Source organism: Balaenoptera acutorostrata, chromosome 9 (genome assembly GCF_949987535.1).
Source record: "Balaenoptera acutorostrata chromosome 9, mBalAcu1.1, whole genome shotgun sequence".
In the NCBI taxonomy this organism is placed as follows: Eukaryota; Metazoa; Chordata; class Mammalia; order Artiodactyla; family Balaenopteridae; genus Balaenoptera; species Balaenoptera acutorostrata.
Window position 1 is genome coordinate 44,826,264 of NC_080072.1, and position 23,017 is coordinate 44,849,280.

A 23,017-nucleotide genomic window follows, 5' to 3' on the forward strand; every position below is an offset into this window, starting at 1 on the left:
AGAGGTCAGGGCCCAGCCCTGAGACCTTGTGTGGCCTGGGGCTCAGCCCTGAACTCCAGGGATTTCCCTGAAGCTCCCAGTCTGCCAAGCTCCTGGTCACTAGCTGGGTAGGTGGCCAGAATCTCCGCCCTCTGCCTGATGTTGGATATTGGACACCACGTCTGCCTGTGGGGCTGGCCCTTCCCAGGTCCACCCCGTCTAAACCTTGCCTGAGCTTCAGCAGCCGTATAGTGCCGCCTCCTCTGACCACCCTCCATCGTCAGCCTCCAACACCCTCCATCAGTGGCCGAGTGCTGGGAACGCTATCCCTTTGAGGAGACCACAACCGGTGGCCAGATTTGGGGGCACAGATACTGACATCCCTACCCCTAACCCCTGGGGAAGGGAGCCAAGGCTGGGCATGATGTCAGGACCTCAGTCAAGCGGGTTGGACTCATGATCGGCAGTACTTTCTTTGGGAAATACAAGAGCCAGGAAAGGAAACTGGGGCAGAAACGCAGGTGTGTTGGGGAACGGCGAGAGGCCGCTGCTCAGACTCGCAGCCTCTTAGGCCTCAGCCACTCAGGCTCATAGGCGTGAGGAAGGTAACATCGCTGGGGCGCTGAGGGTCCCTCTGTGGGCTCAGGGCCTGAAAGGAGACTGACCTTGCCGGTAGAGGCCTCATGGCCTGAGGTGCACAGGGTCGGGGTGTGTGTGCACATGCAGGAGCGGTGCAGGGGCGCCCACAGGAACTGGTGGGCCTGCCCCTGGTTTTCTGCCCATTTCCCTTTCTTGCCTGTGCAGAGGTAAGCCTTCCCTTTTCTCTCCTGGCTGGTTTGTCAGGAGGCTTTTATCCTCCCCCCCTTCCCCGTTGTACATCGTCTTGGACATACAACCTGCTGCCTCCTCAATGAGCCATGTCCTGAGTCACAGCAATTCTGACTCAGCCTAGTGTATAGAGCACGAGTGTGACACATTTCTGTCACCTTTGGGGACATCCCTGGGGAGCAGCAGGGGATTTGGCTTAACTCCTGATTCTGCAAGCTCTGGCATTCCTGGGGTGGAAGGCCAACCTGACAGGGCTGCCCTGAGGAGTAAGTGGGAACTTGATCTGCAAAAGGAGTGACTACACGTGGGCCGCATTCAGGTCAGGACCCGCCGAGGCCTGGAGCACAGCCTCGCCCACAAAGCGCCTCCCCGGGCCGTCCTCACCCAGAGGCAGCAGGGGACGGGACCCACACGGGTCTCGTATGTGTCATAAACAACCCGTTTTCTCCCAAAGAGCTAGCGGCACTGTGACTCGTGCACAGAATCCGGGCTGGGGAGTCGTGCAGACCTGGGTTGGAATTTGGCTCCACCATCTCCAAGCCATGCAACCTCAGGCAACTCATTTATAACATCTGTGAAAAGTGAAGCTGATGACATGTCCCTCACAGGGGTGCTGTGAAGATTAGGGGAAATGCTTATATACAGAGTAGGTATTCAGATGTACGGTCAGGCTGCTCAAGATGGCTGTTCTCTTGCTCTTTGTACATCCCCTGCTCGACCTACCCTTGCTTCACCTCCGCCCTACTGACATGAACGTGCTTGCTCCCTGCCCCTTTGGCCAGAACAGCTGCACCTGCGAGTTTATTAAAGGAAAACATCTGCTCTCCTGATGGTCATTAACCTGAGGGGCTGTGAGGGGCGTGCCCCTGCTGCTTGTTTCCCTGGTAGCCAATGAGCCAACCCGATGTTAATTCCCCCTATAAATGGTAGCCTCCATCTTCCCCTGGGTGGTGAAGAGTGCTGTCACGTCTTCCCCGCTCTCTGGCGCACATGGTGGGGTGTTGCTTTAGTGTTTTATGTAAGATCTCCCTATCCGTTAAACCATTGATGGCTCTGTCGCTGTCTCTGGGCCAGTTAGTTGTGTCGAGGCTGGGCAACTACAAGCCTTGCAGGCCTGTGGGGTGTAGCCCCACATCAAACATGTCAGGAATTTTAGTAGCATCCCACAAAGGTGGAGGGCAATGGGGTCAAATGCCCCTGGGGCCAGCTTTGCCACCAGTCAGCTCTGCCGCCTCGGGCAGGCTGTTTCCACGGGTGGGATGGTGGGGCTGGTGAGATTATGTCTCGGGGCTCCCAGCATCCAGACCCCATGACTCTTCCTTCCCTTTCCAGGCTCTACATTTCAGCTTCCTGGGAAGAAGGCTCTGAGATGGAGGTTTGCCAACACCAGGCAGACAGGGGAGTGGGGAACAAGATCCACCTGTCGGGAGCACTGATCACAGGGCCAACAGCTGTGAGGGTTGGCAGGAGCCGGCGGGAGGCAAGGTGAACGCTGAGGCAGCCGCAACTCTCACCAGGAGCTCCGAAGCCGGGCTGGCTGCGCAGAGAGGTCCTGGACAGAAACAAGGTACTGGCCTTGGTGCCCACGTGGACCGGTGATTGGGTCTCCAGGGGAGGCCGTGTAGACTTGGACCCAGCCGCCTCCTTGGCTGAGGCCGTTGGCCGTGTGGGAGACAGCTATGGCGGGAGGGGGACGGAGGAGATACGGGGGAATGAGAGCTTGGGTCCTAAGGGGAATCTGGGTGGGCACCCTAGCCTCCACAGTGAAACCCTTCCCACCTCCAGACTTTTCTTTTCTTTTACATATTTATTATATTTGTTTGGCTGCGCCAGGTCTTAGTTGCAGCACATAGGATCTTCATTGCCCTGTGCGGGATCTTCCTTGCCGCATGCGAACTCTTAGTTGTGGCATGCATGAGGGATCTAGTTCCCTGACCAGGGATTGAGCCCGGGCCCCCTGCATCGGGAGTGTGGAGTCTTAGCCACTGGACCACCAGGGAAGTCCCCCTCCAGACTTTTCTAGAGGAGAGACTTGGTCTGCTGGCTTCTTTGTCTCAAGCCTGGCCTTCCCCAGCAGAGGAAAATCAGTGTCTGTCCATGAACACTTGCCCTCTGCCCGGGGCTGCCAGAAATTCTGAAGGCAAAAGCTGAGGAATTTGAAGCATTTATGACTTAGCGGGATTGTTCCCAAACTGCAGGCTTCTCTATAAAGAGCCTTCTGGATTTCATTGTGGTTGCTTCTCAGCTCTTAGAACCTGGCCAAGGGCTCCCTGGGTCTCACTTTTCAGGCTGCCCTCTGGCTGCAGGGTCTGCAGGTCTCTGCAAGGTTGGCTGGGTAACACATGGGTGTTTGCAAACCTTGTTGCCTGCCCAGAGGTAAAAAGCACAGAAGCTGGGGGCAGACGGTTCTAGAGGGTCATCTTGTCCATACCACTTAACCTCCCTGGGTTTGTTGGCTCATCTCCCACGTGGCTTGGTGCTACCCTCAGAACCCGGGGTAGTGGCTTTTCCAGAGGAGAACAATAGTTCCACCTGAGCAGAACAATGTGCTTTCTTCTAGTAGATGTTTCCTTCTCTCAAGTTTGAACGGTAGTTACTATCTTCTGATAGATTCTGCCTTCTGCCCCTACTCCCAGTTGCAGCTAATTGGCCCAGGAGTAGGTATCTGAGCTAAACAGGGCCAGTGATTAGCCTTCAAGCACCTATTTGGAGACTTGTGTTGGTATCCAAGTTGTAAACTCTGTGCAGCATTGCAATGGCAAAGAGCTTTCCTTTCCTACCTCCCTCCCACTCCACTGCAGACATCGCTGGTCAATCTAAGGAGGAAGAGTGCTGGATTGATTAGTAATGTCTGCCGTAGGTATGTGAGGGGCAGAGTGAGCATGCTGCTTTTGGCCTACCCTGGTCTTCTGCTTGTAGGAATAACAATAGTAAGAACTTCACATCCACCTTGGCGCTCTCGGCTTCACCGAATGTCCGTAGCTACACTCATTCAGTCGTCCTGACAAGCACTGGGTTATAGAATGGTCCTGCTGGGTCTGGGATGGTTGCTCTCATAGTTGAAACACAGTCTCAGAAGGGAGGCCTGAAGAGGGTGAGGTGAGAAGGAGACACCTTCTGAGTCAGGCAAGCAGAACCAAGCCCAATACTCAATGTGTGACAACCCCCCTTTACATCTCACTGCAGAAAAAGAGGCTCAAAGAGGTAAAGGGACTTACCCAGTGACACACAGCTAGCAAGTGTAGGGCTTGAATCCAGGTCCTTTGCTCTAAACGGAAGTTTTCAGGGGTTCTGGCTGCACCTAGTGCTTGTGCCCTCTCTCCTGGGTTTGTCCTGGTTCGTGTAAGTTGACTCCCTGACCCATCGGGAAAATCTATCTAAGAGGAGGAAAAGATGGCTGCTGTGTGTGGCTTTCTTTGTCCCCTAGAAATCCATTCTGAAATGTGATCTCATAGACTTATTGTAAATATGCATCTGTGTGGCACCTTTAACTTTCTGAACTGCATTTATGTGGGCGGAGACCAGTGTGAGTAATCCTGGGTCGTGAGTGGAGGAAGCAGAGACTTTCGGTGGAACCGTTCACACATGGACGCAGGCCCTGCCAGCAGAGCCGTGCGCTCTAGGCAGGGAGGCTGGGCTGGGCCTGGACCGTGAGCCAGGACGGCTGTCATCACATTTCTTCAGTTCCCCGCTGCTGGGTCCTGGGTCCACTGATATGCCCAGCCAGATGTGGGAGCCAACTCCCTGACTGGGGGAATTGGGGAGGAAGATTGAAGAGGGTGTGGATAGGGTTCGCAGGCAGGCAGCAGCTCACCAGCCCTGGAAAGGTTTGGTTGTTAAAGACCCCGTGTCTCGTTAGAGCACCTGGGCACTGTAATGGCAGCGCCCTCTTCCCTGGCTCTCTTGTCCACCTCATGGGCTTAGGCTCCTGCCTTGACCCCCGCCCTACATCACCATTCCCCAGTGGTGCTCAGAAGGCTGGTTGGTCAGCCCCCCTCTGTGTTCTCAAGCCTTGCTTGCTGCCTGGGCTCAGCCCTACCTGCTGGAGTCCTCCTCCCCATCACTCCCTCCCCGTATACCTGCCTGAACTGGGTGGAGCCTGTGTGAGCCTCCCCCGTGGGACCTCAGCAGGTCTGGCTGCTTGCCATGGGCCCAGCAGTGGTCAGCTGCCCCAGCCTACCCAGACCCAGGCCCTTCCCCTCCCTCCAGCCACGTGCCTTGTGCTCAGCCTGTCTCCTGCTTTCTGCCCAAAGTCGCACAGCCCCCTGAATCCCCACTCCAGGGAAGTGACAGGCCATGTCTTTGCTGGAAAGGAAGCAAGCCTCCTTCAGGCATTTATACTTGCACCCCTTCCCAGAGCGTCCCAATAACCAAGTGTTTGGCAGAAAAGACATGGAACGTACCCTCGAAAGAACACCTTTGGAGTTTTGTTAAACCTTTCTTCATCCAATTACGGAGTTTCTTGCAGTCAGTTAAGGAAAGCCCTACTATTCCCCCTCTGCCAATCAAATAACGAAATACATAAATACATAAAATAAAGTCAAGAAGAAACATAGTATTTAAGATGTTAAAAGGAACACTGTCCCACAGTTAAATTCAAACCCCACTGGCATTGCTCTTGACCCCCGTCTCCAGCTCGTGTGCCCTGGGTTGGCCAGGATTATACGAACATGGAGGCAGCAGGGAATTGTGGAGAGAATGGAAACTTCAGAGTACGACAGAGCTGGGTTTGAGTCCCAGCTGGTGAACCTCTGTGGACCTCTGTTTTCTCTTCTGTAAAATAGGGATAACAATAGCACCTACCTGAGAGGTTGCTGAGATGTCTGTAGGAGCCAACCCTGTGCCTGGCACATGGTTGGAGTCCAACAAGAGTTAGTTAAGTCTTTGCTTTACCACTGCAACCATCACTGAATCATGGCCTCCTGAGCAGAAAGGGGCTTGGAGCTGAGCCTTCCCAAGAGGGAGCATCTGTCCCTTGGCAGCACTCTTGGCTATGGCAAAGCACAGGTTATGTACGACACAAGCAAAGGGGGTCTGGTCCCAGAGGTAAAGGGATTAGCAGGTTCCTAGCAGAGATGGCAGCTGGAGGGGGTCAAGACTGAGCAGAAGCATGGGAGACGCAGCCCAGTTCCACGTGGGGTCTGGAACGTATACATATCGGGACGAGGCACGTCTGTTTTGTTCTCTGTAGTGTTTTGTGCCTAGAACAGTGTCTGGCAGCATAGGTAATGTCTAAATATTTATTGAACAAAGAATAAATGAATGAATGACAACCTTATCAGTCGGAGCCTGGTTGTTTCAGGAATTCCATTGAAAAACAAGGCAAAGGAGAACAGCTGCAGGCAGGAAACAAAGGTTCTCTGGCAACAGATGGTTCTGTCTGGATGCAAAGGGTTAGCGATTGCTCAGGTGGCAAAGAAACAGATTCTGGGGGCCTTGAGTAGGCAAAGGGATTCTGGTCTATGGATGGTGAGAGCCACTAATGGTTCTGAGTTCATGAAGTTAGAACCTGAACTCTGGGGCCAGGCTGCCCGGGCTCAAAGCCCAGCTCTGTCACTGACAAGGCATATGACCTGTGTCAAGTCACTAAATATCTCTGCATCTTCATTTTTTCTTCTGTAAAATAAGGATGATAGTGGTACCTACCTCCTAGGGTTCTTGAGAGGATTAAATGAGATTTACATGTGTAAAGTGCATACTGTAAGTTCTCAAGAAGCACCACCATTAGTGTTATTTGATAGGGTTGTGAGATAATCTGAGCTGTGCTTCAAGACATTTAAGCAGGGAACATGTGAAGGATGGATTAGCCCAAAGGGAAACTAGTTCAGAGGCCATTGTGATGTCCAGGCATGAGAGGATGAGGTCTAAGTCAGGGAAATCACTGGGTGCCTGAAGAGGAGGGAATCAATGCAAAACAGGTGGTTCATGAAGAGGCAGTCAGTAGAACTGACTGGCTGCAGTAGGGTGGGGAGCAGAAAATTCAGGACACATGCATCTGAGAGCGAGGATGCCTGGAAAGGAGAAAGCACCTCTGGAAGAGACAAGGGATGTTTAAAGAAGAATCCGGTGTAGGGAGGATAAAAATTCAGTTTGGGGTGTGCCAAGTTGGACTTGGGGTACCCCATTCAAAAGGAGATGTTGTCAAGCTGGAAATGCCCAACTGGCCGGGTGAGACGTTGGGGCCAGGGGAGAGCAGGCGGCAGTAGATGCCAGGGAGAGATGTAAGGAGAGAAGTATGGAGCACGCCCCCAGGCGGCATTCACATTTGGGGTCTGGGGAACGGAAGAGCGTACCTAGGAGCAAACAGAGCAGCAGCCGGAGGCTGGGAGGGAAGCAGAAGAATGCAGTGCCTCTGAAACCTTGGCTGCCGAGTTCCTGGAAGGAAACGAGGGACAATAAGGTCAGATGCTGCACGGCCTGGGAAATAAGGGCTGGCTCAGCCCAGTGGGTGGAGAGCTGACTACTCAGAGAGCAATTTCAGCTTCTGGAAAACTAGTGGTAGGTTTTAGGGATTCATAAAAGAAAGGGAGGAAATGGAATCAGTATGGATCTGTGTACTTCCAGGAGAATGTCTTAAGGAAAAGATCAACAGGGAAAAAGATGGAATTGCAGGGAGGAGTGGCTCAAATATGGATACAAGTTTTTGTCATCCTAGAAATATGCATGGTTTGGAGTAAAAGTCAAGACGCTGGAGGAGGAGGGAGCTGGTCCTGGATGAGGCAGGTGGAGGAAGGGACAGCCCAGGGATCGAGGTGGGAAGAAGCAAGAGGCAGCAAGAAGAGAAGTTGAGATTTTGTGGAAAGAACATGAAGCAAACAGCTTTGATTTTTTGGTGAAGGAAGGGCTGAAGACATAAATGGGGAGGAAGTAGGAGAAGTGGCATGGGGAAAATGTAGGGCACAGGTGCTTGTAAAGGTGAAGGCAATTCACGAGAGATGAGAGAGGACTTGCAGAAGCCAGGGAGCACCCAATGGCAACTGAAGATGTGCCCAAGATGACCGAGTGGTCATCTGGTGGTGTCCACACTGTGACTTTCTGCAGCAATTCTGTGCTGGGGAATAAGACTAGAGATGCCTAACGGTGGGGCTGAATGAAGGGAGATTTGGAGAGGCAATGGAGCTTTGAGTGCAATGACAGTGTCAAAACATCTGGCAATGGAGCCCAGGCTGGACTTTGGGGTCCTTGCTGGCTAGTTGGAATCTGTGGAACAAAGACAGTGATTTCCCAGCAACAAGCAAGAACTTTAAAAAACTATTCCTAAGTCTCCATTTGGCTTTAGGGTGAGTTGTGTGGTTTTTGAAGCACCAAATCTGTATGGAACATGAAATTGCTGATCCTGGGGGCAAATGCCACTGAAGATTACATGGCAGCTGGAGTTGGGGTATTTTCTGGGAGAATCTAACTAGGAACCCTCAAAGGTATCTGGCCTGTCTCATCATGTCACTGAATTATTTCAAATGAACTGCATCTGTCACCCCCATTAGAATGGAAGACTCCATTTGGGAAGGGACCCTGTAATTTCTGATCCCATTCTGTGCATAGAATGGGCCTGGACCCAGAACAGGCATTCCACAAATATTCCCTGACTTGATTGCATTCTGATCACGTGCAGTTTGGGGCCTTGCCAAAGGAGTTGACTGGGAGTCTTCTTGTCCCACGGTGTTCGGTGTTTTGGTCATCAATGCTAGGGCAGGCCTGTGCTGCCATGGGTGGGAACACTTCATGTAGGAATTGGAATCATCATGAAAAGAACAGGAGAGAAAGCTCTGTATCTTATTGGAAAATCACACCAAAGGTATGCAGGTCAGAAAGCCATTTATTCCATAAGTGAAGACACGTGAATAGGTAAATTTTATAAACTAAAACAATCTGGCAGGTCCCCTGATTAGAGCGGTTGCTGGTAAGCTTGGTCTCTCACAGGCGATGGCAACCTTGGTCATGGGTCTGGACTGCATGCAATTCCAATGCAGATAGTAGGACATTATGGGAATTAGCTGGAGAACCAACGATGCAGGAAGTATAGGCTCAGGTACTGTATAGAGGATGCAACCACCCCCTGCCCCCAAGTGCGCTGCATCATCTAGAGACTCACAATGTGGAGGAGATGAGGGGTACATGGCCTCAGTAACCTAGCTTAGCACATGTTAACTGGTCACCATCTTATTATCTATTATTTCAAGTCAAATGTCCCCAGTTCTATGAGAATTTATATTCTCCAATACCATGGCAAATAAGGAAAGATGGGATAGCCTCTGAAGCTCGAGTGAAAAAAGCCTTCCAGGAGCTGCTTTTCAGAGACACTGGCAAATGTTTGCCAAGGGCAGGCGGTGAGGCCATTGTCAGTGCTTCCAGGAAGACATACAAGAGCCTGAGTGTCGTGCAGTCCTAACCCTGGCTCCCAGACTGAGCAAACGTGTAGCAGATTAAATATTTTTCTATTGTCCTGTCCACCTCAATAAAACAGGGCACTCTTTAAAGCAGTTGCCTTAATGATGTTTGTGTGTCTTGGAATGCCACCCAGGGCGAACAAATCACATCTGAAGATGTGAAAACATGAAAATCGATAACAAGAAATGAAAAGTTCATTTCACTGATAAAACATCATTTATCTTAATCATTGGGGCTTCTCAGAATTTCCTAAGTGCCCTTTGAAATGCCAGCATCAAGGCTATTGCCCTTGTGTTTGCAGAAGGCCTAGGGGAGTCGAGGCAAGAATACCGATTGCTCGGGGAGGGAGCCTGCCAAGGAGAATCTGCATCCTTCTGGGGCAGGCACCCACTGGACTGGTTTCCAACCAAGGAGCTCCCAAGCAGGGGTTTCCTGGGATATTTCCGGTATTTCAAAACTCCCAGTGAAAATAAAATAATATACTACCTTCCTATGAAAGATATTTCACAAGACCCTAACTGTGAAGCATAAGTGACCCACTTTTGATAGGCTTTATGTAATATAACAATAGTAGTTCACACTGATTAATATGAATTGGGAAAATGAAATTATTATTCCACCTTCAGGAACCCTATACCTTGCCCTGCCCCCAGGCTAGATGACAGCATTCCCACTCCCCCCATTGAATCCATACAGGGATAAAATAGCACAGGTCCTCTGGTGAGAAGGTTGGAGGCCCTGGTCCCCAGGGATCAGTTTTCTGGCTGGTAGTCCTCTCCTTTCCTTTGCTTTACATATGCAGCCTCGTCCAGTCTTCTGGTTCCCTTAGCTCTTCTCAAAGGACCCAAATGTAGAGAGGATGGAGATGGCCTAAGAGCTGCCCTCCCAGGAGGAGGTGGAGTATTAGGAGCGCCCAGCAGGCCTTGCCTTTGGATAGCACACCCAGGCTTCCTGCACATGCTTGAGGCCAGATTAGCTGGTGGGGCGGGGAAGAAGCTGGAGCTCCTCTCCTGGTCTCCTTTGCTCTCCAGCCATGACCACGGTATGGAGATGGGCAGGGCAGTCTCAGGCCTCCATATTGCTGATGTAGCTTTCTCCAGAGTTTTCCCACATAGTGGCCAGAAGGCTTTTTAACACACATTGTGTCCCATTTCTCCTATGATAAAATCTGTAATCCTCTGATCTGACACCTCTTCTCCCCGCTCACTCTTTGTAGTCTAGCCATCCTGGCTTTCTACCAGCTCCTCCAGGGAACCTAGTCTTCTCCTAGCTGGGACCCTTCCCTTAACAGCTCTTTACTCGAGTAGCTCAATGATTCAGGTGTCACTTTAAAACATCACTTTGCCAGAGACCTCTCTAGACCTCAAAATCTAAATGAGATCTCCTTCAGAGTTTTTTGTACTTCTTCACAGAGGTCATTCCGATGCTACTCTCTCACTTCATCCCAGCTTCCCCTCCGGCGTCTTTATTCCTGCCCTGCCACTAGGTTCATCGGTATCATTTGTTTTAGATTCCATATAGGTGCGTTAGCGTACGGTATTTGTTTTCCTCTTTGACTAACTTCACTCTGTATGACAGACTCTAGGTCCATCCACCTCATTACAAATAACTCAATTTCGTTCCCTTCTATGGCCGAGTAATATTCCATTGTATATATGTGCCACATCTTCTTTATCCAGTCATCTGTCGATGGACATTTAGGTTGCTTCCATGTCCTGGCTATTGTAAATAGTGCTGCAATGAACATTGTGTACATGTATCTTTTTTTTTTTTTCATGTATCTTTTTGAATTATGGTTTTCTCTGGGTATACGCCCAGTAGTGGGATTGCTGGGTAGTATGGTAGTTCTATTTTTAGTTTTTTAAGGAACCTCCATACTGTTCTCCATAGTGGCTGTATCAATTCACATTCCCACCAACAGTGCAGGAGGGTTCCCTTTTCTCCACACCCTCTCCAGCATTTATTGTTTCTAGATTTTTTGATGATGGCCATTCTGACTGGTGTGAGGTGACACCTCATTGTGGTTTTTTTTTTTTTTTACTTTTTTTTTTGTTAATTTATTGTATTTATTTTGGCTGTGTTGGGTCTTAGTTGCTGAATGCGAAATCTTCATTGTAGCATGCAGAATCTTTCATTGCAGCGCACAGGCTTCTCTCTAGTTGTGGCGTGCAGGCTCTAGAGCACCTCGTTGTGGTTTTGGTTTGCATTTCTCTAACGATTAGTGATGTTGAACATCTTTTCATGTGTTTGTTGGCAATCTGTATTTCTACTTTGGAGAAGTGTCTATTTAGGTCTTCCGCCCATTTTTTGATTGGGTTGTTTGTTTCTTGTATTGAGCTGCATGACCTGCTTGTATATTTTGGAGATTAATCCTTTGTCAGTTGCTTCATTTGCAAATGTTTTCTCCCATTCTGAGGGTTGTCTTTTTGTCTTGTTTATGGTTTCCTTTGCTGTGCAAAAGTTTTTAAGTTTCGTTAGGTCCCATTTGTTTATTTTTGATTTTATTTCCATTACTCTAGGAGGTGGGTCAAAAAGGATCTTGCTGTGATTTATGTCGTAGAGTGTTCTGCCTATGTTTTTCTCTAAGAGTTTGATAGTGTCTGGCCTTAACATTTAGGTCTTTAATCCATTTTGAGTTTATTTTTGTGTATAGTGTTAGGAAGTGTTCTAATTTCATTCTTTTACATGGAGCTGTCCAGTTTTCCCAGCATCACTTATTGAAGAGATTGTCTTTTCTCCATTGTATAGTCTTGCCTCCTTTGTCATAGATTAATTAACCATATGTGCATGGGTTTTCTCTGGGCTTCCTATCCTGTTCCATTGATCTATATTTCTGTCTTTGTGCTGGTACACATTGTCTTGATTAGTGTAGCTTTGTAGTATAGTCTGAAGTCAGGGAGCCTGATTCCTCCAGCTCCGTTTTTCTTTCTCAAGATTGCTTTGGCTATTCGGGGTCTTTTGTGTTTCCATACAAATTGTAAACTTTTTTGTTCTAGTCCTGTAAAAAATGCCATTGGTAATTTGATAGGGATCACACTGAATCTGTAGATTGCTTTGGGTAGTATAGTCATTTTCACAATGTTGATTCTTCCAATCCAAGAACATGGTATATCTTTCCATCTGTTTGTATTGTCTTTGATTTCTTTCATCCGTGTCTTACAGTTTTCTTCATACAGGTTTTTTGTCTCCTTAGGTAGGTTTATTCCTAGGTATTTTATTCTTTTTGTTGCAATAGTAAATGGTAGTGTTTCCTTAATTTCTCTTTCTATCGTTGTTATTGTATAGGAATGCAAGAGATTTCTGTGCATTAATTTTGTATCCTGTTACTTTACCAAATTCATTAATTAGCTCTAGTAGTTTTCTGGTGGCATCTTTAGGATTTTCTATGTATAGTATCATGTCATCTGCAAACATCAGATTATTTTTGATCAGCCCCTACTTAGGCAGGGAAAAACTGCTTGACCTACTGACTCCATCTAGTCTCATTTTCCAGTGGAAAAATAAATTAGTGATAATGTAGGGGGAGTGGATTATATATACATTTGCTCTAGCACTGGAGTATGGATGATTCATATTTGAACCACAATGTATACATGTCTGAGAGTCAAGTTATTGGAAAATTACAGCCCCAGAATACTCTTGATGCAAATAAGCTTCAGTATATTCTGTAGGGTTAACCAAGCAACCCACAACAAAATAAACTGATAATGATAAAGCTAAGCTAACTGTAATTCATAATTAAAAAGTACTGAAAGCAGCAATTGCAAATAGCAACCAACTGAAGACAACATTGATGATATCCTGATAAAGAGTCCTTCTCTCACATTTTGGAAATGTCAGTTCTGTGCCTGCACATGTGAAATTGGAACTTCCCATAGAGTGGACAGGCACTGCACAGGCATCGGGCTTATAGCAGGATACTGTGGGGTACCCAGTAACCTTTAGCATTTTCTTAGTCAATTACAAATTAGTAGCCCTAGTAATATGTACAAATAAAAGCTTAATCAAACTGTACATCATTTGCCATAATAGTCCAAAGGAGGCCTTTAAAAAAATAAATTCAGTTTAGGGCACAGAAGAATGTTTCTGGTAATGCCCTCCCTACCCCCCCACCCCAGTAGGTACCAGTCTTGATTTTTGAAATCACTGTCTAGGCAACATTACCTCCTTCTGGTAGGGCTTTCATTTTCTAGCTCATGCAGACCAGAGATGTGCATTTGTATTTATAAAGTACTCATATTCTCATTTTAAACTGTAAGAAGTTTTAATACTCAGTGCAGAATAATCTCCAAGATAGAACATTAAGTGAAAAAAGCAATGTGCATGATACTATGTATAATATGCTATTTATGTTTAAAGAATGATTTTATATGTATGTTGACAAATAATTATATGCTTTATATTGTTGGGGTATCTCTGGAAGTGAATATAAGAAACAGAACAAAATAGTTGCTTCTGGGGACAGGTACTGGCTGCTGGGGGAGGGGAGGGAGAGAAAGTAGGTTTTTCACTAGATACATATTCACACTTTTTAAATTTTGTACCATTTATACATCAAGTATTAAAAAATCAATGAATTTAAATTTAGAAAAGAGGAAAAAGGGAAAAAAAGGACACAGTGAGCCTACAGAGACTTGATTCTTGCCTCAGCTTTTCTTTTTTCTTTTAAAAGAGATGAGGGTTAAGTTTGGTTTATTTGTTTCCTGATGCCTTTTACCCCCCTTCAAAAACATAGTCACGTATTACACAGAAGGTTCCAGAATCTAAACAAAAACCTCTAAATGAGATGGCAGTGTTATAAAACCAGGCCCAAGCCCTGGGATTATGGACTGTGGTGAAGACCTCAGTCTCGAAATACAATTTTCTGATAAATTAGACCTGCTATTAAAAAAGTTTCCGAGTGTTCTGACGTGTCTTCATACAGTATATTTGTAAAATATAAAAAAAGAGTGCTCTTAATAAGGCCACTTGTCCACTGTCCATTTGCAGCTTGAATATAAGAAAAGAACACAAAAAAATGAGACAAAATTCATAGAGCAAAGCATGTTTAAATGAATGCATTATTTATTTCATCCTGCCTTAGTATTGCTCAAGGAGACAAAGCAATTATTTATGTTGATTTGCTATCAGGAATTTAAAAGAGAGCAAACAAATATCACAGTATTTAGTGTTTCCTAATGACAAATGAAATATTTCACTAATTATGTAAAAAGAATTGTATACTTTTACACAAATTGACACAGAGAGTACATTTTCTTTCTATCCTTAATGCTCATTATGCTGAGTAATACTTCTTTCTTAGAGCAAAATCTCCCCAGAAACAGGTAGTATATCGAAATTGTATGGGTTCTGCGTGACTGCAGCTAGACCATAGAGTAAGAAGTGATGAAAAGCTGGAAGGAATGTTTTGGACACGATGGGAGGCCTCCCTCTGGGTGGTGTAGACAGAGATCACAGTGGATTCCTCAAACTAGGGATGGGCTTTGTGCAATTGGGCCTAAAGTAGTGACAAAGCAGGCATAGACTTCTGGCGGTGGGGATACAGACTGGTGTCCACTGAGCATACTTAGGAAAATTCTATAATGAAGATATAATATCAGTACAAGTTATTAATTATCCCAAGGGCTTGGTCAACTTATGAGTATGAGTGTTAAGTACCCCAAGCTGCAACCTTCGGTCTAAGGGGGTCCCATGCATACTAAGTGTGCAAGTATTTGCCCCACGCTTCTTGTCCTCCTACTCACCCCCACTTCATCCCCTTTCCTATCCCTCCAGGCCCCGCAGGCTGGGACAACTAGAGCCCTGTATTCCAAACTTGGGTTCCAAACTTGGGTTCACGTAGAGGGGATCCATGTAACCGCAAGCCTGCAGGTAACCCACGCAAGGAAACCACTCAGCTTGGGTCTAAATAACTTACATTTTTCCTCGCCTGAATTAGCCAGTAATTGCATGTGGGCAGATTTAGCCAGAAATGGTCTAAATGATCAATTAGAGGGCAAAAAGGAGTTCCTTTCTTTAAGCTCAAGGGTCCCTGTTGAAGAGCCCTATTTCCCAAGCCCTGCTCGCATGGGCCCGCGCCCAGCTCTCTGTGGTGCCTGGGTATATTGTACATTTGCCTAACGATAGTGAATTGAGGACTTATTTTGTAGGAAAATATAGGGCACTTCCATTACAGGCAATCAAGCAAGAAGGCTGCAAAATGTGCCACTCCATTAATTTTAAGCAGAATCCACCCCAAATGTCACCCTGAAACCAGAGTAAGGGGTTATTACAAATCTGAAGGAATTAAGAGTAATTTTCATTTGCGAAGGAGTTGAGGGACATGACTCCTGCCACACACACACTATTAATTGGGTGAAGTTTGATTTGCCAATTTCAGTGTGAATCACTGAGCCCTGACCTAGCCTGCCTGGTGGTGAGATCAGGGGGCTCCTGTCTTCTTGGAGGGCACAGGTGCACACGTACACACACACACACACACACACACACACACACACAAGAATAGAATGTGCAGAGACTGTAATGCAACGGGCTGGTTATTAACACATATGTTCTTTAAAGAAGAAAAACAAATGGCAGCTTCTGGCAAGTCATGTAACCTCTCTGAGCCTCAGTTTCCGTATCTGTAAAAGGGGCTGATAACATCTGCTTCAATAGGAGTCATGAGTATTCGTGAGTTTGAGTAGCTCAGAGCACTTAGTGTGGTGCCCAGCCCATAGGTTATACCCATTAAATGGTAACTGTTATCTTTATTTTCATCTTCTGAGGGTGGGTGGGTGGGTGGGTGGGCTCTTGTGCCTAAGTTGGTTCCAAATCACACTGAGGGAAATCTGGACCTGGCACCAGGATGGCGACAACCTTCACGAGCTATTGCAGGGTCAGCTTTAGAGCCTGGGAGGTGTGGGTCAGCCCACTGACTTACTGATCATTTCCTTCCTAATCTCAGTTTCCACTATCTCTGGGAATAGAGCAGGCGGACTTGGGAGAGAGCACAGAGCAAGAGACAGGAATAAGCAGGTTAAGGCGGTTCAGGGGACAGTCCAGTCTGCCCCTCACTCCACGTTCCGGTACTTGGTGAAGAGGTTGTACAACACTCGCAGTGTGGATTTCAGGTCACAGTTGACGATGTCTGCATAGAAAACAAAAAAACACACATTGCTTCAGTGGTGCCACATGGCCCCAAACTGGCATCGGGTGTCCTCTTCCTTCTGCCCCCCACCACATGTGCCCAGCATGGTCCTGGGGAGGGTGTCTCCCCTCTCCCACAGGACATCGTTCTGTGCTCCTGCAGAGCTAGCTCCCTGTCCTGCTGGGAGAGAAGAGCATCCCCATGAGACAACCAGGGGCAGGTGGGTGTTGAAGGATGGGCAGTGTGTGCAGCAAGAATTCAGAGCAGGGGGCAGCGAGGGGCAGAGGTGCTGGGGCATGGGTGTCTCATCTCTCACTGAAAGAAAGCAGACCCCAGAGCATGTAGTCTTTGCCCTGGAAACAGAATCCCAGGCGAGAGGACCCTGACCCGACTCTGTGCCCTGGGTCTCACCTGTCTCTCGGGGCCCCTCTCCCTCTGCCTTCACCCTGCCCCACAGAGCCAGCCGTGATGGGTGGCAAGGAGGGGAGGGCCTGCAGCTACAATGGGGGACGAGGAGGTGAGTTAGGACTAAGCTGCCTCTCCCTTAAGACGGGTGGGAGGGCCCCTGAAGGGCAGAGGAGCCCACCCGGCAGGGAGTACTCCGTAGATTATGTGTCATCCGAAAGATTAAGGACAGAGCAAGGCGGCCGGGTTTGAGGCTGGGAGCTGGATTATATTTTCGGGAGAGTTCCACCGTGGGTCCTGAGCTTTTATTTTTTTTTAAATTTTTATTTATTTATTTATTTATGGCTGTGTTGGGTCTTTGTTTCTGTGCGAGGGCTTTCTCTAGTTGTGGCAAGCGGGGCCCACTTTTCATCGCGGTACGCGGCCCTCTCACTATCGCGGCCTCTCTTGTTGCGGAGCACAGGCTCCAGACGCGCAGGCTCAGTAGTTGTGGTGCACGGGCTTAGTTGCTCCGCGGCATGTGGGATCTTCCCAGACCAGGGCTCGAACCCGCGTCCCCTGCATTGGCAGGCAGATTCTCAACCACTGCGCCACCAGGGAAGCCCCCTGTCCTGAGCTTTTATACAACCATTTCCTCCCGCCCTCACTTCCCCTGACCCCTCCCTCTCTTCCTCCTCTTTACTGGTCGCCTCCTCTGGCTGCCCCTCTAACCCTCTGTGGACTCCTCTGCCTTCTCCTCCCCCCCAAGGCCCCACCCTGCGCTTGCCCCTCTGCACTCACACCCCTGTGGGAGCGCCTTCCCTGAGGAACTGGCGTAGTGAAAATATAAAGAAAGGAACTCTGCCTACTACTTAGGGATGCAGACTGAGGTAATAGAAGGAAAAGGAAAAGTTTAAAAAAAAAAAAGAAGGAAAAAGGCAAAAGTCTGATGACTATACAAGTCAGGAGAGTTGAGGTTGAAGATTATGTCCAAAAAGGGCAAGCGGAGGGAAGTCTGGGGAGCTGGGATTGCTGTATCCCTTGAGCTGGGTGCTGGTTACATGGTGGCTCGTTTGATAATATTTCACTAAAGTTATTGGAAAAAAACCCTAACTGTGCAGAAGGTCTGATGAAGTAAATGATGTAAGAGAAAATAATAGAAAATAATAAATGCTCCGGGTTTCAAAGGTGGGAGGCTGAGTCGCTGGGAGGGAAGGGACTGGGGGACAATGTCAGGGCTCCAGCAGCGGCGTGGTCAACAGGAACAGGGATCATCCAGGACCAGCAGAGCGGGAGGCCGGCGGCTCTGGCAGGCTGGGCTGTGGTTCCAGGTCTTAGCCTTGGGACTCTTGCAGTTGTAGCTGCCACAGTCAGGTGTGCCCAGGCCTTAGGCCCCGCAAAGATCAACACCTACTGGGCCATAAGCCAAGGGCCCAGGGCTGGGGAATCTCCTTAGGGCTCCCCAAACCCCTGGGCCCCATCCTGCCTGCCCCCTCCCAGGCCTTATCCCAGTTGTAGACCAACCCTACTCCACCCCTGCTGGGCTCAGACTCTGCTCCAGGCTCTCTTGCTGATAGACCAGGGGCTCAGGGACCACCCGTGAGGCCTGGAGCTCAGCTTCCTTTCTGCTCCCATGTTGGTTCGTGCACATATGTGAGCCTCCAGCTTGGACCCTGCCCAGTGGCTGAGCCCTGCTGCCTTGCCTTGCTCATGCTGAGTCACCCTCTGTCAGGTAGGGTCCTATGCCCTCTGGGCTGATTCCTGTCCTCCCCTGACTGCTTAGTGATGAGTGTTCCTTAAATTCCACCCAAGTCAAAGATTAGGAAGTTACCCTAAGAAGGAACTGCTGGAAAGGCAGACAGGGACAAAGGTGAGCTCACTAAGGGAGTGAGCGTGAAGGGGAAGGTAGGCTGACACTGGGGCCACTGCAGCAGGCTCCTAACTGAGCTCCTCAAAGCCTCTTGCCCTCTCCAGTCCATTCTACCCACTGCAGCTAGACTATTTGGCTTCTGGGTATGGTTGTGCAGGATGCACACTGCACAACTCCAGGGCACATCATTCATATTTCCAAGGTATCATTACCACAGACTACAATATAACTCTGGCCCCAGGGATTGTGCAGGTCACAACCTGTATGCCCATACAGCTATTTCACATAAGATAAAGTCCCGAATCCTAATCCATGGTTTTACAAGGCAAAAGCTGACTCTGGCCCACCCTTCCAGTCTCACTTCATGCCACGTTCCCCCTGATTCACTCTGCACTGGTTACAGGGGCGTCCTTTCACAACGTCCCAATAGGCTGTGCTCCTCCATCATCTTGGCCTCTGCACATGCTGTTGCAACATCTAGATTGTTCTTCCCAAGTAGCTGCCTCCTGATCCTCTTGCAGACCTCAGCTCAAAGCACTGCCTCCTGAGTGAAGCCTTGACACCTGGCCTTGGTGAGGGCACCCTGTCTTATGTTCTCAAAACCCCCGCACTCTTACTTCATAGCACTCACTCCAGTTCTCAAGCAGTGGTTTGTGTGCTTATCTGATGAAATCTGCCTCTGCTCGGAGTGTGACCAACGTGACTGCAGAGAGTTGATCTTGTTTTGCTCCAGTGCCTGGCCCAGTACCTGGCATGCACAGACCTCAAAAGATATTAATAAATAAATGCATGAATGATTTCCCAGTGTCCTGGAAGCCAAGAAAGAAAATTCCAGAAAGAGGGGATGACCAATAGAGCCACATGCTCCCAAGAGGGTGAAGAGAGTAAGGGCTGGAAAGAGTTCCCAGGGGACATGGTCCTGCTGGTGGCTTGGGAGAGAGCAAGGCCATGTGCAGGTGGTGGCAAGGTGTTAACAGCAGAATGGGCAGATGAGAGGTGGAGGCAATGGGCATGGGTGCAAAGGGTGAACTTGGGAGCCTGAGGAAGGAGAGCTATGGATGGAGGCGGGAGGATTTGTTTTTCCCTTTTAAAGACAGGGGAGTTCTAAGATTGCTAGAGAAAGAAAATGTCCAATATGGGAGAGTGTTTCAAAATGACCATTTAATTTACTCCAATTTATTTCTTTTTCCTTTTATTGCAGAATAGTTGATTTACAGTGTTATATTAGTTTCAGGTGTATAACACAGTGATTCAATATTTTTATAGATTTTACTCCATTTAAAGTTATTATAAAACAATGGCTATATTTTCCTATGCTGTACAGTATATCCTTGTTGCTTATTTATTTTAGGCATAGTAGTTTGTTAATCCCCTACCACTATCTTTCCTCTTCCTCCTTCCCTTTCCCCACTGGTAATCACTAGTTTGTTCTCATATCTGTGAGTCTCTGTTTTGTTATATTCATCTGTTTTATTTTTTAGATTCCACATATAAGTGAAATCATATAGTATTTGTCTTTCTCTGGCTTATTTCACTAAGCATAATATTCTCTAGGTCCATCCACATTGCTGCAAATGGCACTATTTCATTCTTTTTTATGTCTGAGTAGTATTCCATATTATATATATACCACATCTTCTTAATCCATTCATCTGTTGATGAGCACTTGGGTTGCTTCCATATCTTGGCTATTGTAAATAGCGCTGCTGTGAACATCAGGGTGCATGTATCTTTTTGAATTAGTTTTCATCTTTTCCAGATATATACCCAGCAGTGGAATTGCTGGATCACATGGCAGTTCTATTTTTAGTTTTTGAGGAAGCTCCATACTGTTTCCATAGTGGTTGCAACAGTTTACATTCCCACCAACAGTGTAGAAGGGTTCTCTTTTCTCCACACCCTCTCCAGCATTTATTATTTGCAGACATTTTGATGGTAGCCATTCTGACAGGTGTGAGGTGATATCTCATTATTGTTTTGAGTTGCATTTCTCTGATGATTAGTCATGTTGAGCAGCTTTTCATGTGCCCGTTGGTCATCTGTACATGTTCTTTGGAAAAATGTCTATTCAGGTTTTCTGCCTATTTTTTTTTTTTTAATGAAAGCTTCTTTCTTTCTTCCTTCCTTCCTTGCTTCCTTCCTTCCTTCCTTCCTTCCTTCCTTCCTTCCTTTCTTTCTTTCTTTCTTTTTGGCTGTGTTGGGTCTTCGTTTCTGTGCGAGGGCTTTCTCTAGTTGTGGCAAGTGGGGGCCATTCTTCATCGCGGTGTGCAGGCCTCTCACTGCTGCAGACTCTCCCGTTGCGGAGCACAAGCTCCAGACGTGCATCTGCCCATTTTTTAATCAGGTTGTTTGACTTTTTTGATATTGAGTTGTATGAACTATTTATATATTTTGGAAACTAACCACTTACTGGTAATATCATTTGCAAATATTTTCTCCCATTCAGTAGGTTGTCTTTTCATTTTGTCAATATTTCTTTTGCTGTGCAAGTTTTTAAGTTTAATTAGGTCCCATTTATTTATTTTTGCTTTTATTTCTTTTGTGTTAGGAGAGCGAGCCCCCAAAATATTGCTACAACTTATGTCAAAGAGTGTTCTGCCTATGTTGTCCTCTAGGAGTTTTATGGTTTCAAGTCTTAAATTTAGGTCTTTAATTCATTTTGAGTTTATTTTTGTATATGATATGAACAAGTGTTCTAATTTCATTCTTTTACATGTAGCTGTCCAGTTTTCCTTGTACCACTTATTGAAGAGACTGTCTTTTTTCCATTGTATATTCTTGCCTCCTTTGTTGTAGATTAATTGACCACAAGTGTGTGGGTTTATTTCTGGGCTCTCTATTCTATTCCATTGATCTATGTGTCTGTTTTTGTGCCAGTACCATGCTATTTTGATTACTGTAGCTTTGTAGTATAGTCTAAAGTCAGGGCGAGTGATTCCTCCAGCTTTGTTCTTTTTTCTCGAGATTGCTTTTGCAATTTGGGGTGTTTTGTGGTTACATATACGTTTTAGGATTATTTGTTCTAGTTTTGTGAAAAATGTCATGGGTATTTTGGTAGGGATTGTGTTAAATCTGTAGATTGCTTTGGGTAGTATGGACATTTTAACAATATTAATTCTTCCAATCCATGAACATGGGATATCTTTCCATTTCTCTGAATCATCTTCAATTTCCTTCATAAGTGTTTTATGGTTTTCAGATTATAGGACTTTCACCTCCTTAGTTAAGTTTATTCCTAGGTATTCTTATATCCTGCAACTTTACTGAATTCACTTATTAGTTCTGATCGTTTTCTGGTGGAGACTTTAGAGTTTTCAATACATAGTATCATGTCATCTACAAATAGTTACAGTTTTACTTCTTCCCATCTGGTTGGATGCCTTTTATTTCTATTTCTTTTCCGATTGTTATGGCTAGGACTTCCAAACTATGTTAACCAGAAGTGATGAGAATGGGCATCCTTGTCGTGTTCCTGGTTCTAGAGAAAGAGCTTTTTTACCTTTTCATTGTTGAGTATGATGTTAGCTGTGAGTTTGTCATAAATCGCCTTTATTATATTGAGATATTTTCCTTCTATAACAACTTTGATGAGAATTTTTGTCATGAATGGATGTTGAATTTTGTCAAATGCCTTTTCTGTGCCTATTGAGATAATAGTGTGATTTTTATCCTTCTTTTTGTTAATGTGATGTATCATATTGATTTGGGGATATTGAACCATCCTTGCATTCCTGGAATAAATCACACTTGATTTTGGGATTTTTATATTGTTGAATTTGGTTTGGTAATATTTTGTTGAGAATTTTTGTTTATATTTATCTTAGATATTGGCCTGCAATTTTCTTTCTTTCTTTTTTTTTGTAGTGTCTTTGCCTGATTTTGGTATCAGGGTAATGATGGCCTTGTAGAATGAATTTACAAATGTTCTCTCCTCTTCAATTTTTTTAATAGTTGAGAAGGATGATATTAGTTCTTCCTTTATATGTTTGGTAGAATTTCCCTGTGAAGCTTTCGGGACTTTTGTTTGCTGGGAGTTTTTTTCTGTTTGTTTGTTTGTTTGGTTTTTTAAAATTACAAATTCAATTCACTACTAGTGATCACTCTGTTCAGACTGTTTCTTCCTGATTCAGTCTTGGAAGGTTGTATGTTTCTAGAAATTTGACCATTTCTTCTAGGTTGTCCAATTTTTTGGCATATAACTGTTCATAGTATTCTCTTATGATTTTTTTTGTATCTCTGTGATATTGGTTGTTATTTCTCTTCTTTCATTTCTTATTTTGTTTTTTGGGGTCCTCTCATGTTTTTTTTTTTTTTTTTCCTGATGAGCTTGGGTAAAAATCTGTCAAATTTGTTTATCTTTTAAAAAAACGCCAGCTTTTGGTTTCATTGATATTTGGGTTTTTAAAAAAAAATTATTATTATTATTTTTTTTTTTTTTA

The 23,017-nt window shown here is 46.3% G+C and overlaps 1 protein-coding gene across 2 annotated transcripts in view; it reads right to left on the bottom strand.

Annotated features, from left to right (window-relative positions):
• Positions 1–14,237: 14,237 nt before the first annotated feature.
• PARVA (parvin alpha) overlaps positions 14,238–23,017 on the bottom strand; it is a 182,649-nt gene continuing 173,869 nt past the window's right edge. Inside the window, exon 14 of one of the 2 annotated variants that reach the window (XM_057552591.1) lies at positions 14,238–16,324. In XM_057552591.1, coding sequence (XP_057408574.1) covers positions 16,248–16,324 — 77 coding nt within the window. In that variant the 3' untranslated portion in view covers positions 14,238–16,247. Of the gene's footprint in view, positions 16,325–19,222; positions 19,342–23,017 lie in introns of those variants that run through there. The other variant, XM_057552590.1, reaches the window with a different exon arrangement.